At 36.2% G+C, this 15,726-nt stretch overlaps 1 protein-coding gene across 1 annotated transcript; it reads left to right on the top strand.

Moving 5' to 3' along the window:
- The first annotated feature begins 12,261 nt into the window (after positions 1 to 12,261).
- On the top strand, positions 12,262 to 15,161 carry LOC100453534 (heterogeneous nuclear ribonucleoprotein K-like). Its single transcript, XM_054551231.2, is given in 2 exon segments — positions 12,262 to 13,258; positions 13,261 to 15,161. Coding segments are annotated over 2 exon segments (1,392 nt in total). The 5' UTR covers positions 12,262 to 12,441; the 3' UTR covers positions 13,836 to 15,161.
- Positions 15,162 to 15,726: the final 565 nt, after the last annotated feature.

The following is a 15,726-nucleotide window of genomic DNA, read 5'->3' as shown; positions in this document are numbered from 1 at the left end:
GCTACATGGCTATTGTTATGGGTTGGCTGTGTCTCCACCTAAATCTCATCTTGAATTGTGGCTTCCATAATTCCCACGTGTGGGAGGGACCCAGTGGGAGACAATTGAATCATGGGGACAGTTCCTTCCCTACTGTTCTCTTGGTAGTGAATAAGTCTCAGGAGATCTGAAGGTAAGGGGAAACCTCTTTCCCTTGGTTCTCCTTCTCTCTGGTCTGGCACCATGGAAGGCATGCCTTCACCTTCCACCATGATTTTGAGGCCTCCCCAGCCACGTGGAACTGTGAGTCCATTAAACTTCTTTTTGTTTATAAATTACCCAGTCTTGTGTATGTCTTTATCAGCAGCATGAAAATGAACTAATACAGTAAATTGGTACCAATAGAGTAGAGCACTGCTGTTAAGATACCTGAAAATGTGAAAGTGGCTTTGGAACTGGGTAAAAGGCAGAGATTAGAGCAGTTTGGAGGGCTCAGAAGAAAACAGAAAAATGATGGAAAGTTCGGAATTTTCTAGAGACTTGCTGAATGCCTTTGACCAAAATACTGATAACAGTATGGACAATGAAAACACGTCCAAAGTAGTCTCAGATGGAGATGACGAACTTGTTGGGAACTAGAATAAAGTTGACTCTTGTTATGTTTTAGCAAAGCAACTGGTGGCATTTTGCCCCTGATCTAGAAATTTGTAGAACTTTGACTTGAGGAAGATGATTTATCTGGTTATCTGGCAGAAGAAATTACTAAATTTCTAAATTTCTAAGCAGCAAAACATTCAAGAGGTGTCTTTGGTGCTGTTAAAAGCATTCAGTTTTAAAATGCAAACAGCTTAAAGGTTTGGAAAATTTGTAACCTGATGATGCCATTGAAAAGAAAAACCCATTTTTTGGGGAGAAACTGATGCCGGCAACAGAAATGAGCAAAGTAATGAGGAGCCAAAAGTTAATCACCAAGACAATGGGAAAAAATGTCTCCAGGACATATCAGAGAGCTTTGTGGCAGCTCTTCCCATCACAGGCTAAGAGACCAAGAAGAAAAAGTGGTTTCGTGGGCCAGGTCCAGGGCCTCACTGCTGTGTGCAGCCTAGGGACTTGGTGCCCTGCATCCTAACCACTCTAGCCATGGCTAAAATGGGCCAAGGTACAGCTCGGTCTGTGGCTTCAGAGGGTGCAAGCCCCAAGCCTTGAAAACTTCCACATGGTGTTGAGCCTGTGAGTGCATAGAAGTCAAGAACTGAGGTTTGGGATCCTCCACTTAGATTTCAGAGGATGTGTGGAAATGCCTGGATGTCCAGGAAGAAGTTTGCTGCAGGGACAGGACCCTAATGGAGAATCTCTGACAGGCCAGTGCAGAAGGGAAATGTGGGGTTGGAGCCTCCATACAGAGTCCCAACTGGGGCACTGCCTAGTGGACCTGTCAGAAGAGGGCCACCATCCTCCAGACCCCAGAATGGTAGATCCACCTACAGCTTGCACTGTGCATCTGGAAAAGCCACAGACACTCAATGCTAGTGCAAGAAAGCAGCCAACATGGGGCTGTACCCTGCAAGCCACAGGGGCGGAGCTGCCTAAGACCATGGGAACCCACCTCTTGCATCAGCATGAACTGGATATGAGACATGGAGTCAAAGGAGATCATTTTGGAGCTTTAAGATTTGACTGCCTGCTGGATTTTGGATTTGCATGGGGCCAGTAGCCCCTTTGTTTTGGCAAATTTCTCCTATTCAGAATGGCTGTATTTACCAAATGCCTGTACCTCCGTTGTGTCTAGGAAGTAACTGACTTGTTTTTGATTTTACAGGCTCATGGGTAGAAGGGACTTGCCTTGTCTCAGATGAGACTTTGGACTGTGGACTTTTGAATTAATGCTGAAATGAGTTAAGACTTTGGAGGATTTTTGGGAAGGCATGATTGGTTTTGAAATGTGAAGACATGAGATTTGGGAGGGGCCAGCAGTGGAATAATATGGTTTGGCTGTGTCCCCATCCAAATCTCGTCTTGAATAACAGCTCCCATAATTCCCACGTGTAGTGGAAGAGACTCAACCCAGTGGGAGGTAATTGAATCATGGGGCGGTTTTCTCCCTGCGGTTCTCCTGGTAGTGAATAAGTCTTACGGGAGCTGATGTTTTTGTAAGGAGAAACCCTTTTCACTTGGTTCTCATTCTCTCTTGTCTGGCATCATATGAGACATAACTTTCACCTACCACCATGTTTGTGAGGCCTCCCCAGCCATCTGGAACTGTGAGTCCATTAAACTTCTTTTTGTTCATAAATTACCCAATCTTGGGTATGTCTTTATCTGTGGTAAGAAAATGGACTAATAGAGCTATATAATTTTAATAACCCCTCTGCTAAAACCATCTGGGATTCTATTTAAAAATCTACCTAACATTAGTGGTTCCTGCCTTTTCTGGGACCAGTGATAATCATTTTATCATTACTTTTTTTGGCTCCTGTCTTTTTACCTTTTGGTAAAGTTTATATCTTCCAAGCTCCAACAGTTCCACATATAGCTGATGAAGGCACAAGCTTTCAACTCATACCATCCCAAGGGGAGTCTAGTCACTATAAATCAATACATCAGTCAGTAAGGCATTTGCAGAACTTTCAAAGTTAGTCAGGGTCGATAGCTTGGCTCACCAAGAAGCAACTCCAGAAAATGAAACCTCTGATTCTTTTCCTTAAGAATAAGGAGCATAAAATCTCTCAGGGGGAAATGAGACAGATGAGTGATGGGACTCATTCTCCAACCTTTTGCCTTACTGAAGACTTCTAATGCAAGCTGATGGTCGGGTGGGGCATGGGCGGCAGGGACCCCAACCAGACCATTCAGACCCTGCATCATAAATCTTAAGGCTACTTACCCATTGATTGTAGGACCTTGAAGAAACCAAAATTAGCAGCTTCCATCATAAATCTTACTCAAGGGAGTAAAAGGCAGAGTCCTACCACAAATTTTACCCAAGGGGGATAACTCTATCTGCCACACGCACACAAGACCAGAAGAATGACTGGTATTTCCCTGTTGTTCATTATAATACTAAAAATCACACCCAGGGGTGCAGACTTAACATACTAATGAGTTATGCTATGCATGAAGAAGTATGTTACCAGACTGTACAATTGCCTGCTTTAGCCTCTTTAAAATTACTCTCTTCTCTTTAGGTAGCCAGTCAGAGAATTGCCTCATATACTGCCTTCCTTATGTCTGGACATAAGCTCCAATAAAGCTTTGTCTGGGAAAACTCTTTTGGTCTTGAGTCAATTTCTATTGCATTGAGAGCCCAAGAACCTGTGTCCCCACCCAAATCTCATCTCAAATTGCAATCACGGGTTGAGGGAGGGACCCAGTGGGAAGTGATTGGATCATGGGGGTGGTTTTCCCCATGCTTTTCTTGTGATAGTGAGTTCTCATGAAAGCTGATGGTTTTAAAGTGCAGCACTTCCTCATGTGCTCTCTCTCTCCCTCATCTGCCACTGTGTAAGACGTGCTTTGCTTCCCCTCTCCCTTCCGCTATGATTGTAAATTTCCTAAGGCCTCCCCAGCCAGGCAGAACTGTGAGTCAATGAAACCTCTTTTATTTATAAGTTATCAAGTCTCAGGTAGTATTTTTATAGCAGTGTGAGAACTAACTATACAGTAACATTCCTGTCACACAACTTAAAGGCACAATAATGTAATCATCTTTGTTGGGCTTGCTGAATTCTGGTGTAGGAAGACCGTGGAGCAAACATGTTTGTTTCAGTATTCCAATTGAGATGATTACAGATCTAATTTAATTCAGAGCTCATTTAATAAAAAATAACAAATACATTTAAATTGATCTAGTTGGTACAAATTAATAGATGTTAATGCCCTTTGGATAAGTATACTGCAATGCTGAAGAAGAGAAATTACCAAGAAAGATGAACCTGGTTGCCATAAACTTTGATTATAATGTGAGAAGAAGGAGATATATGAATTGATAGTTTAGAACATCATACAGTTGAGGTTCTTGTAGGTATTTATGGAAATGCCACTGGGTCATTGTAATTAAATGTTTGGGAAAGATAAGCAGCCTTTTAAATGCCAGTGGTGCATCCCTAATCAACTATTTCAGAAATTATCTCATTAAACAAGTGAGCTAGATCATAAATGTATTATGCCATACTAAAATCACTGTCTTTGAAAGGTATAGGAATATTTAGATAGATAGTATTTTAAAATTCTGTCACTCATATATTATTATTTAATTTGGGTGTATATTTTGCAGTTAACTTAATCATGAACATGCTCTGGGACAGATAACTCCTCAGATTTGATTCAGTTGTAAGAATCATATAAAGGTGGAAAATTGTTTCATGGTTGTTCATAACAGCATCGACTTCAAGGTCATCTTTTTCATCTTTTGTGAGTTTTATCTCAAGAATTCAGTTAAGTAATTGTTGGAACACATGCATGAATAAAAATAAACTTTTAATATTTTAACACTTTGAAGGTATCTATGTTTCCACTGTTTATGAATAAATGAAACAGTTTTTAGAACACATAATTTAGAGTCCTTGATTTTCATAAGGAAGCATTATTTAATTCTCCTACTTGCCTGATACTCATAGCATATCAACAATTACTTTGATGAAAAACATTAAATCTCCTTGGCTTAAATGCCTGCAGGTAATATCAAGTATGATTTACCTCTCACAAGCCTATTATATATGTTTAGGAAAGACATTAAAAAAACAGTATTTCAAACAATTAATGCTGTAGTTGTGTTAAGCTGTGTAACTGAATCAATCCATATCATCAATATGCTATGCTGCATAATTCTGTTATTTCAGTGACTGTTTTAAAATTCTCCACCCTTGACATTCTAATCTGCCATTGTATTGGTTTTTATTAATAATAAAAATAGTAAATATTTATTGAAAATTGTTGATGTGCCATGTGTTCAGCTTAACCTTGGTATTAATTAACCTCGAGTCTCCAACATAGGTTATTTCATCTCTAGAGGTACAAAAAGATTTCTAAAAAAATGTGTCTTGCATGTTGCAATATTTAATTTTAAATATTTCAATTTCCTTGTGAACAACTTTCAAATGTAACATTCCCTAAGACTGAGATTTCTTAAAACACCTCTACTTGGCCAGGCACAGTGGCTCATGCCTGTAATTTCAGCATTTTGGGAGGCAGAGGCAGGCAGATGACCTGAGTCCAGGAGTTTAAGACCAGCCTGGACAACAAGGTGAAACCCTGTCTTTCCAAAAAAAGAAAAATTAGCTTGGTTGGGTGGAGCATGCCTGTAGTCCCAGGTATTTTTGGGAAGATTAGGTGGGAGGATCACCTGAGTCCAGGGACGTTGAAGACTGCACCATTGCACTCCAACCTGGGGAAAAGAGTGAGACCTTGTCAAAACAAAACAAAACAAAAACAAAAATAAAAAATCCCTATTACTTGCTCATTCCCCTAATCTCTTTCCCTTTTACAATAGTCTTTTTCCATATCTTGAAACTAAAGGTAGAATTTGTCACTTTCCACAAATCATAAAATGGTTCACAAAAAGAATATGTCAAAATATTAGTTATATATTAAAAGTAATAATATGCACATTAAATACCTTATTTAACAAATAATTTTCACAGTTCAGATGGCCGACATTGTTTTCAAAAGTTTGTTAAGGAAGACTTGAATAATTGTCAGTTGATAGATTATTAAAAGTAATATTTGAGAGGTGGCAAGAGGATTTCTCCAACCACGCACACACACACACAGCTGAGTTTTCAACAAAATCATAACTTTTCTTTAACTCATTTAAGAGTTAAAGTCACAGGAAATAATGTATCCTGAAATTGAAATACAAATCCTGTCAAGGAGAGATTGGATACAAGCACTTACACATCTAAGGCAGCGCATTGGAGAAAGGAATGCCAAGTGCACATAAAATATGGTAAGAACAATGCAGTTAAATTGTTAACAAAATTACTAAATGCTGGCTTCAGGCTAGGATGAGAGTATAGAAAACTGAGCCACAGAGAAAAGGGAATTTATTTATTATTTATTTATTTATTTGTTTGTTTATTTATTTATTATTATACTTCAGGTTTTAGGGTACATGTGCACAATGTGCAGGTTAGTTACATATGTATACATGTGCCATGCTGGTGTGCTGCACCCACTAACTCGTCATCTAGCATTAGGTATATCTCCCAATGCTATCCCTCCCCCTCCCCCCACCCCACAACAGTCCCCGAAGTGTGATGATCCCCTTCCTGTGTCCATGTGTTCTCATTGTTCAATTCCCACCTATGAGTGAGAATATGCGGTGTTTGGTTTTTTGTTCTTGCAATTGTTTACTGAGAATGATGATTTCCAATTTCATCCATACAATGAGATACCATCTCACACCAGTTAGAATGACAATCATTAAAAAGTCAGGAAACAACAGGTGCTGGAGAGGATGTGGAGAAATAGGAACACTTTTACACTGTTGGTGGGACTGTAAACTAGTTCAACCATTGTGGAAGTCAGTGTGGCGATTCCTCAGGGATCTAGAACTAGAAATTCCATTTGACTCAGCCATCCCATTACTGGGTATATACCCAAAGGACTATAAATCATGCTGCTATAAAGACACATGCACAAGTATGTTTATTGCGGCATTATTCACAATACCAAAGACTTGGAACCAACCCAAATGTCCAACAATGATAGACTGGATTAAGAAAAGGGAAATTTATACTTACTTGAAGACTCTTCTCCAAAAACCTCATGATTGGCTCACAAGAAACATTAGCTGACAGAGGGATAGAAAATCCCTCTTGCTGCAGACCTAGGAGAGGAAAGCATCAGGCCCTGGAAGAAAGAACAAACAAGCTCCACCCACAGTCTTCACTACAGAAGACTTAAAACTACTAGGTAGCAAACTCTGTCACCCTAATGGCAGATGGAGAAAATCCACTGGGACAAAGAGAAGGGGAAATACAACAAAACACTTCTATTCCTAGGAAAGAGACAGGAAATACTTCTGGGGCCAGATTATTGGAGGTACCCAATCACTGTATAGGAGCAGGATCAATTAGAAAGTCCTATTTTCAAGATTCAGAGACATAGACCCTGAATATAGGTAGATACAAGGCCTGATTAAATTTAGGCTGAATGAAGCAACAAAAAACACTCTGCTATCTCCACCCTATGTTTAAAAAGCTAGCAAGTTCTAGGAAACATACCACAGCAGCCTATCACTGAGTTAGACACGAGAAGAGCAAATCTTTCTGAAAAATCAGGCTCATAGGAACAGCTTAAAGCTAAGGGTGAAATGGGATCTTTATGTAGAACTCTTGAGTACCCAGCCCCTGACCTATACACCAGGTAAAGCCAGAGGATTTGAAGCAAGTAATGCACTGAGGTTAATCATAGAAAAACATAAACCCAACCCAGAAAATCTCGGATTGTGGTATTCTCCATTTAAAAAGTCACTTAATAGTTGACATTTTTTTTTCTTATCGCTTTTTCTACATGCTTGCTACTCAGAGCAATGTTGATCCGTTATCTTTATCTGATGTTTCCTCTGAAAGACCAGACCTGCATTATAGGTCATTAAAGAATTGCTAAGGAGAACATTGAGGAGAGTCTACTGGCATAGTTGAAAGGAAGATGGAGAACATGGTATGGGTCCCCTGTACTATGTGGCCTTGTCTGCTTGTGATAATGTAAAGTCTAGATTCAGAGATGAATATTCCTAGTTGCATAGGCCAACCTGTCACTACCCCAGAAGGGAAGATTTAAAGAATCTGAGAATGATTGGATCTCTTTGCCATTAAACCTCTAACTATAACATACTTAAACTAGAAATTATTCATAGAAAGATATTTAAAAGATATATATATATATTTAAATTAAACAACATATATTTCTAAGTAAATAATCAGTCAAAGAATATATGACAGGCATATTATATTTTAATTGAATAAAAATGAAAGCAAAAATTATTAAAATTTATGGTGTGCAGTTAAATGATAGCACTAAATGCTTATTTAGAAGACAGTCCTCACATAAATGATCTAAGTTTGTTAAATAATCCAGAAGAAAAGAAGAGTAAATAAAACCCTAAAAAGGGCAAGAAATATCAGAGAACAATTTATCTGTGATATTAAAAATAAAGTCTAAAAGGAGAAGAAGAAAAATCAAAGAAAGCAAAAACTGGTTCTCTGAAAATATCACTAAAATTAAAAAAATTCTCACCAGAGTCACCACAAAAAATAAAACACAAAAACTACAAATGCTAGGAAGAAAAGAAGATAAATTACCACACCTCTTACCAATATTAAAATAATAAAGCCGGGTGTGGTGGCTCATGCCTGTAATCCTAACAACATTTTGGGAGGTCAAAGGTGAGTAGATTGCTTGAGCTCAGGAGTTCAAGAACAGCCTGAACAACATGGTGAAATATCATATCCTCAAAAAATATCTCCCCAAATTTAGCCGGGGATGGTGGTGCATGCATGCAGTCCCAGCTGCTCAGGAAGCTGAAGTGAGAGGAACACTTGAGCCCAGGGAGGTCAAGGCTGCAGTGAGCAATGATAGCACTGCTACACTCCAGCCTGGGCAACAGAATGAGACCCCATCTAAAAAAAAAGGACAATAAGAAAATATAAATTCATGCCTATTGACTAGAAAATTTCAAGGAGATGATATAATTCCTTAGAAGTTCAAAACTAGCAATTCTCGTTCAAGAAGTAATAATCTGAATAGTTCTACATGAATGAAGATATTAAATCTTTGTTCAAAAATATTCAAACTAAGGAAACTCCAGGCTATATGCCCTTCCTGCTGAACTCTATCAAAAATTTAAAGAAGGAAAAGTATCAATTCTATATAACCTCTTCCAGAAAATGAAAAAGGAGAAAATCTTTTCTAAATTATTTTAGGAGACTATTCCTTCCTTCATTCAAAATTTAGACAAAATCTAATAATAAAATTACAGACTGATGTCCCTCATGGACATATATATAAAATTTTTAAATAAAATGTAGCAATACATAAAATACAAAATTCAGTTACATGTGAAAAGGATAATATGATACATTGCAACCAAACTTGGCTTCTCCCAGAAAGGCAAAGCTGGTTCAACATTTGAAAATTAAACAACAGAATTCACCATTAACAGACAAAAGATGAAAACACATATAATAGATGTAGCAGAGTCCCCTAACAAGACTCAACATTCATTTATAATAAAAAGTCAAAGCAAACTGAGAATAGAGAGGAATATCTTCAATCTAGTCAACAGCATCAAAAGCAATAAACAAATAAACTACAGTTAACATCACTAAGACTGGTTTTTCCCAAAGTTTGGAACAAGGTAAGAATATATACTCTCACTACTAAGTAAATACTTCTATTCAGTATCATACTGGAGGTCCTAGCTAGTGCAATCAGACAAAAAATTTAGATAAAAGGTGTATTTACTGGAAGGGAAAAATTAAAATTGTCTCTTCACAGCTAACATTTTTTATGTAAAAAATTCCACAGGATTTACAAAAGAAAAGCTATTTGAATTATTAAGTAAATGTAAAGGTTTCACAACATGACAGCATGCAAAATCAATATGCAAAAATCAATTATACTTTTAAACACTAACAAATTAATTGAAAATTAAAATTTTTAAGTACAACTTATGTATTACCAAATATATGAAATAGTTATGTATATCAAGATATAAAAGATTAATGAAAGACATCAAAAGAGTAATAGAGATACATACTAATTTTACATATTGGAAATCCCAATTGTGGCAATCTCCCCCGTCTGCATTATCAATATATTACAATCTCAATAAAAATGAAGGCTGAAATTGTTTTTATAGAAATCAACAAATTCCTTTGAAAGAAACTAGAATATCCAAAATAAATTGAGAAAGAACTAAGTTGTTAGCCTTACACTGCACAATTTCTTGAGTTAATCTAACTCTATAGTATACTAGATATAGTTTGTATTGCCAAAAGAATAAACACATATCAACAGAACAAAATAAAAAGTCTGGAAATTGATCCATAGATGTAGTCAATTAATTTCAATTAATTTTGTCAAATTCTGTTATGGATGCAGAGCAACTAGAAGTCTTATAGCTTGACAGTGGAAATCCAAAATAATACAGTCACTTTGGGAAACAATTTGGCAGTTGATTATACAGGTAAACATCCACTTAACCTGTGTACCAACAGTTTTCCTTCTAAATATTAGCCAAGTGATATGAAAATTTATGACCATTCCAAAACCTATATAGTAATGTTTACAGCAGCTTTAATAGCAATTATGGAAAACTGGAATCACTCCAAATGCCCTACAACTGCTTAATGGATAAACCATTAAGGTACATTGTAAAATGGAATTACTCAACAATAAAAACCACACACTACTGATATATACAACACAATTGAACCACAAATATATGATGCTAAATGACAGAAAGACTAAAAATGGTTGTACATGGTATGATCCATTTCCATGACATTTAGGAAAAGGAAAAACTTTAAGAAAATAGATGACTACTTGCCTGAGGCTGTGACTAAACAGCGGTTTTACCTACAAACGTCCATAGAAAGATTGAAGGGCAGAGACAATGGAGCTGTCATAGATCTGGTTGTGGTTACATGACATTATATGTTTTGGAAAACTCACAAAATTGAACACAAAACCAGTGATATTTTACAGCCTGTAAATTGAATCTTAATTAAAAATATGAAAAATGATATTCATTGATACACTAATATGTGAATTTGGCTACAATCTTGGAAGAAATTTGAAGAGTTTATGATGTTGCTATAATGAAATTCCTTTCATTTCTATATACTTATTTGAACAATCTTTTCTAGTTGCTTGTATTATAAAACTGAACTACAGAAATAGAATTTTAACTAAATCTATCTTATTGCACCATTAAGTGAAAATTTGTCATGGATACACAAATTAATTGTGAAACACAAAATTATAAACTTTTAAATGACATTATGTATACTATTAATATTTATAATATAATTAATCTCATAATAGATGCATTTCCAAAAAAATTCATGTGTAATATTTGCCTATCACTAAATAATATATTGAAGATTTGTCAGTTAATATATTAATATCAATGATATAAAGTATATAATTTATATAACAAATTTGCTTAAAATAATAGGTTCTATATAATTAATATATGATCATAATATAGTTATATTTAAATAATATATGATAAATAGATAGATAAATATTTATATAATATGGAAATATATAACTTTTAATTATATTTTCACCATATGATTTTCAAATATATATATTAACATATAATACATAATATATTAACCTATAAATATTAATAATGTTTTTTATCATGAATTCATTAGAAAGGTATGCTACATTGATAAATAAAAATATTAATCATAAAATTTACATTAATATAAAATTTTACTAAAAAGTGAAATGAAAGAAAAACTTTAATTTCCTCTGTTTTATAGTTAAAACAAGAGAAAAAATTCAAAACCACAGAATAATAGAGAAATTAGTTAATTGGATCATTGTTAGTTGGCAACAGGCAATACTAGGGCTAATTGAATCTAACACTTATACCCATGTTCTCATTTTCTTCTTCAATATACTGTAATATTTTTCACAAGGATCTATGTAGGAAAAAAGTATAAAAGAAGGTGCTTTTGGCTTTTGTTGCTCATTTTTAGAAATCAATTATATACTTTGCATTGTATTTCAATTCACCTTATATAAGAAAAATTTCTGCTGCTAATTATTTTAGAATTATTGACGTGGATAAAATCTGCTAATATTAATCATGTGTTGCAACTTCTCAGCTTTTTTTTTCCTTGGGATACAATTGAAGTTACATAACCTTTAATTTTCATTTTTGCCTTTTCTGGTAGAAAATTCAAAACAAAAGGTAAAGATAAATTGCTAAAGACTGCTTCAGCTTGAGTTGTACCTGTTTCTTTATGTATAGATATTCAACACAAGTGTGTGTATGTGTGAGTGTCAAAATTTGTCAAGAAGCATATATTGTATCATATTTCTTATTTAAGATATTTTAATTAGTTATCACAATAATCCTTCAAGGAAGGTATTTTAACAATAAGTAAATCTCAAAACCTTTTTTGATGTTCTTCTTTATGAAATGGCCTTTTAAGTTACATTACTAGGTTAGCCTTACACTGAAATTTAACTATAGACCACCTCAGATTTAAAGAGCAAGTTGAAAACAAATAAACAAATAAAAAGGATCTTTCAGCAGACGCCATTATCCTCTGTTTCTCTGCTGCACTGTCCTCGACGTCTTGCCTGTGTCCCACTTGCTCGCGGCCTATAGGCTGCTGCAGCACTGGGGTGTCAGTTGTTGGTCCGACCCAGAACGCTTCAGTTCTGCTCTGCAAGGATATATAATAACTGATTGGTGTGCACATTTAATAAAAAAATATGGAAACTGAACATCCGGAAGAAAGCTTTCCTAACACTGAAACCAATGGTGAATTTGGTAAACGCCCTGCAGAAGATATGGAAGAGGAACAAGCATTTAAAAGATCTAGAAACACTGATGAGATGGTTGAATTACGCATTCTGCTTCAGAGCAAGAATGCCGGGGCAATGACTGGAAAAGGAGGCAAGAATATCAAGGCTCTCCCTACAGACTACAATGCCAGTGTTTCAGTCCCAGACAGCAGTGGCCCCCAGCGCATATTGACTATCAGTGCTGATATTGACACAATTGGAGAAATTCTGAAGAAAATCACCCCTACCTTGGAAGAGGGCCTGCAGTTGCCATCACCCACTGCAACCAGCCAGCTCCCTCTCGAACCTGATGCTGTGGAATGCTTAAATTACCAACACTATAAAGGAAGTGACTTTGACTACGAGTTGAGGCTGTTGATTCATCAGAGTCTAGCAGGAGGAATTATCAGGGTCAAAGGTGTTAAAATCAAAGAACTTCGAGAGAACACTCAAACCACCATCAAGCTTTTCCAGGAATGCTGTCCTCATTCCACTGACAGAGTTGTTCTTATTGGAGGAAAACCCGATTGGGTTGTAGAGTGCATAAAGCTCATCCTTGATCTTATATCTGAGTCTCCCATCAAAGGACGTGCACAGCCTTATGATCGCAATTTTTACGACGAAACCTATGATTATGGTGGTTTTACAATGATGTTTGATGACCGCTTTGCACGCCCAGTGGGATTTCCCATGCGGGGGAGAGGTGGTTTTGACAGAATGCCTCCTGGTCGGGGTGGGCGTCCATGCTTACATCTAGAAGAGATTATGATGATATGAGCCCTCGTCCAGGACCACCTCCACCTCCTCCCGGACGAGGCGGCCGGGGTGGTAGCAGAGCTCGGAATCTTCCTCTTCCTCCACCACCACCACCTAGAGGGGGAGACCTCATGGCCTGTGACAGAAGAGGGAGACCTGGAGACCGTTACAACGGCATGGTTGGTTTCAGTGCTGATGAAACTTGGGACTCTGCAATAGACACATGGAGCCCATCAGAATGGCAGATGGCTTATGAGCCACACCGTGGCCCCGGGTATGTTTATTCCTATGCAGGGGGTCGTGGCTCATATGGTGATCTTGGTGGACCTATTATTACTACACAAGTAACGATTCCCAAAGATTTGGCTGGATCTATTATTGGCAAAGGTGGTCAGCGGATTAAACAAATCTGTCATGAGTCGGGAGCTTCGATCAAAATTGATGAGCCTTTAGAAGGATCCGAAGATCGGATCATTACCATTACAGGAACACAGGAACAGATACAGAATGCACAGTATTTGCTGCAGAACAGTGTGAAGCAGTATGCAGATGTTGAAGGATTCTAATGCAAGATATTTTTTCTTTTTTATAGTGTGAAGCAGTATTCTGGAAAGTTTTTCTAAGACTAGTGAAGAACTAAAGGAGTCCTGCGTCTTTTTTGTTGTTATCCGCTTCTGTTTAAAGAGCCAACATTCCTCTGCTTCACAGGTGTTCTGCATTTGAGGTGTAGTGAAACCTTTGCTGTTCAACAGATCTAATGTTTTAGTTCCTTACCAACAGGGTTAGGGCGGGGAACGGCGTGCAAAAACTAACATTGAAATTTTGAAACAGCAGCAGAGTGAGTGGATTTTAGTTTTTGTTATTGGTGGTGGTTTAAAAAAATTCCCCCCATGTAATTATTGTGAACACCTTGCTTTGTAACATTTGGGGGTGGGACAGGGAGGAAAAGTAACAATAGTCCACATGTCCCTGGTTCTGTTCAGAGCAGTGTGCAGAATGTAATGCTCTTTTTTGTAAGAAACGTTTTATGATTTTTAAAATAAACTTAGTGAACCTTTTTTTGGTGATCATTTTTTTAAGACAGTCATTTTAAAATGGTGGCTGAATTTCCCAACCCACCCCCAAACTAAACACTAAGTTTAATTTTCAGCTCCTCTGTTGGACATATAAGTGCATCTCTTGTTGGACATATAAGTGCATCTCTTGTTGGACATAAGCAAAATAACTTGGCAAACTTAGTTCTGGTGATTTCTTGATGGTCTGGAAGTCTGTTGCTGGGAAGAAATTCCATCATACATATTCATGCTTATAATAAGCTGGGGATTTTTTGTTTGTTTTTGCAAATGCTTGCCCCTACTTTTCAATAATTTTCTATGTTAGTAGTTGTGAAGAAGTAAGGTGGGGAGCAGTACTACAAGTTGAGTAATGGTATGAGTATATACCAGAATTCTGATTGGCAGCAGGTTTTATTAATCAGAATAACACTTGGTTATGGAAGTAACTAATGCTGAAAAAATTGATTATTTTTATTAGATAATTTCTCACCTATAGACTTAAACTGTCAACTTGCTCTAGTGTCTTATTAGTTAAACTTTGTAAAATATACATATGTTTGTTTTTCCATTGTATGCAAATTGAAAGAAAAAGATGTACCATTTCTCTGTTGTATGTTGGATTATGTAGGAAATGTTTGTGTACAATTCAAAAAAAAAAAAAAAAGATGAAAAAAGTTCCTGTGGATGTTTTGTGTAGTATCTTGGCATTTGTATTGATAGTTAAAATTCACTTCCAAATAAAACACCCATAATGCTAGATTTGATGTGTGCCCAATTTGAACAAGGGTTGATTGACACCTGTAAAATTTGTTGAAACGTTCCTCTTAAAAGGAAATACAGTAAATATATATATATATATATATAAAAGAATCTTTCACTCTTTAAACTGTGATCAAGATTTGAAGACTTGAAAGTGAGATGAAGGGAAAATAAATGTTTTTCAACATTATTTTGTTTTGTTGTAAATACAATACACAGATTAAAAAATGCTATCATAAGAGGCTGAAATGAAATCTGCCTTTTCAGTTCAAACTTGAGTTTCAGAAATAGACTATTTTTTGAATGTTAGAAGTTGATATAAAACAAATGTCAAAAAGTCTCTCTAAATGTCATGCCTATTCTTTTCAAGGTAAAATTGAATTAATTTATCTCATCAATAAACTGATGTATTTTGAACTGCAATGATATGTATGTATAAGATACCTAAATATTCCTTTGTAGAAAGAAGTATAAAAAACATTTTCTGTCATCATAAAGTGAATAATTAGTATGTATATCAATTGTTTTTTAACAGTTAATTTGAATAATAAAAAGTTCCTGATATGGTTTGGTTTGGCTCTGTGTCCCCACCCAAATCTCATGTTGAATTGTAATCCCCAGTGTTGGGGGAGGGACCTGGTGG

Source organism: Pongo abelii, chromosome 2 (genome assembly GCF_028885655.2).
Source record: "Pongo abelii isolate AG06213 chromosome 2, NHGRI_mPonAbe1-v2.0_pri, whole genome shotgun sequence".
Taxonomy (NCBI): domain Eukaryota; kingdom Metazoa; phylum Chordata; class Mammalia; order Primates; family Hominidae; genus Pongo; species Pongo abelii.
The sequence above is the reverse complement of the archived record's forward strand: the minus strand, read 5'-3'. Positions and strand labels throughout refer to the sequence as shown.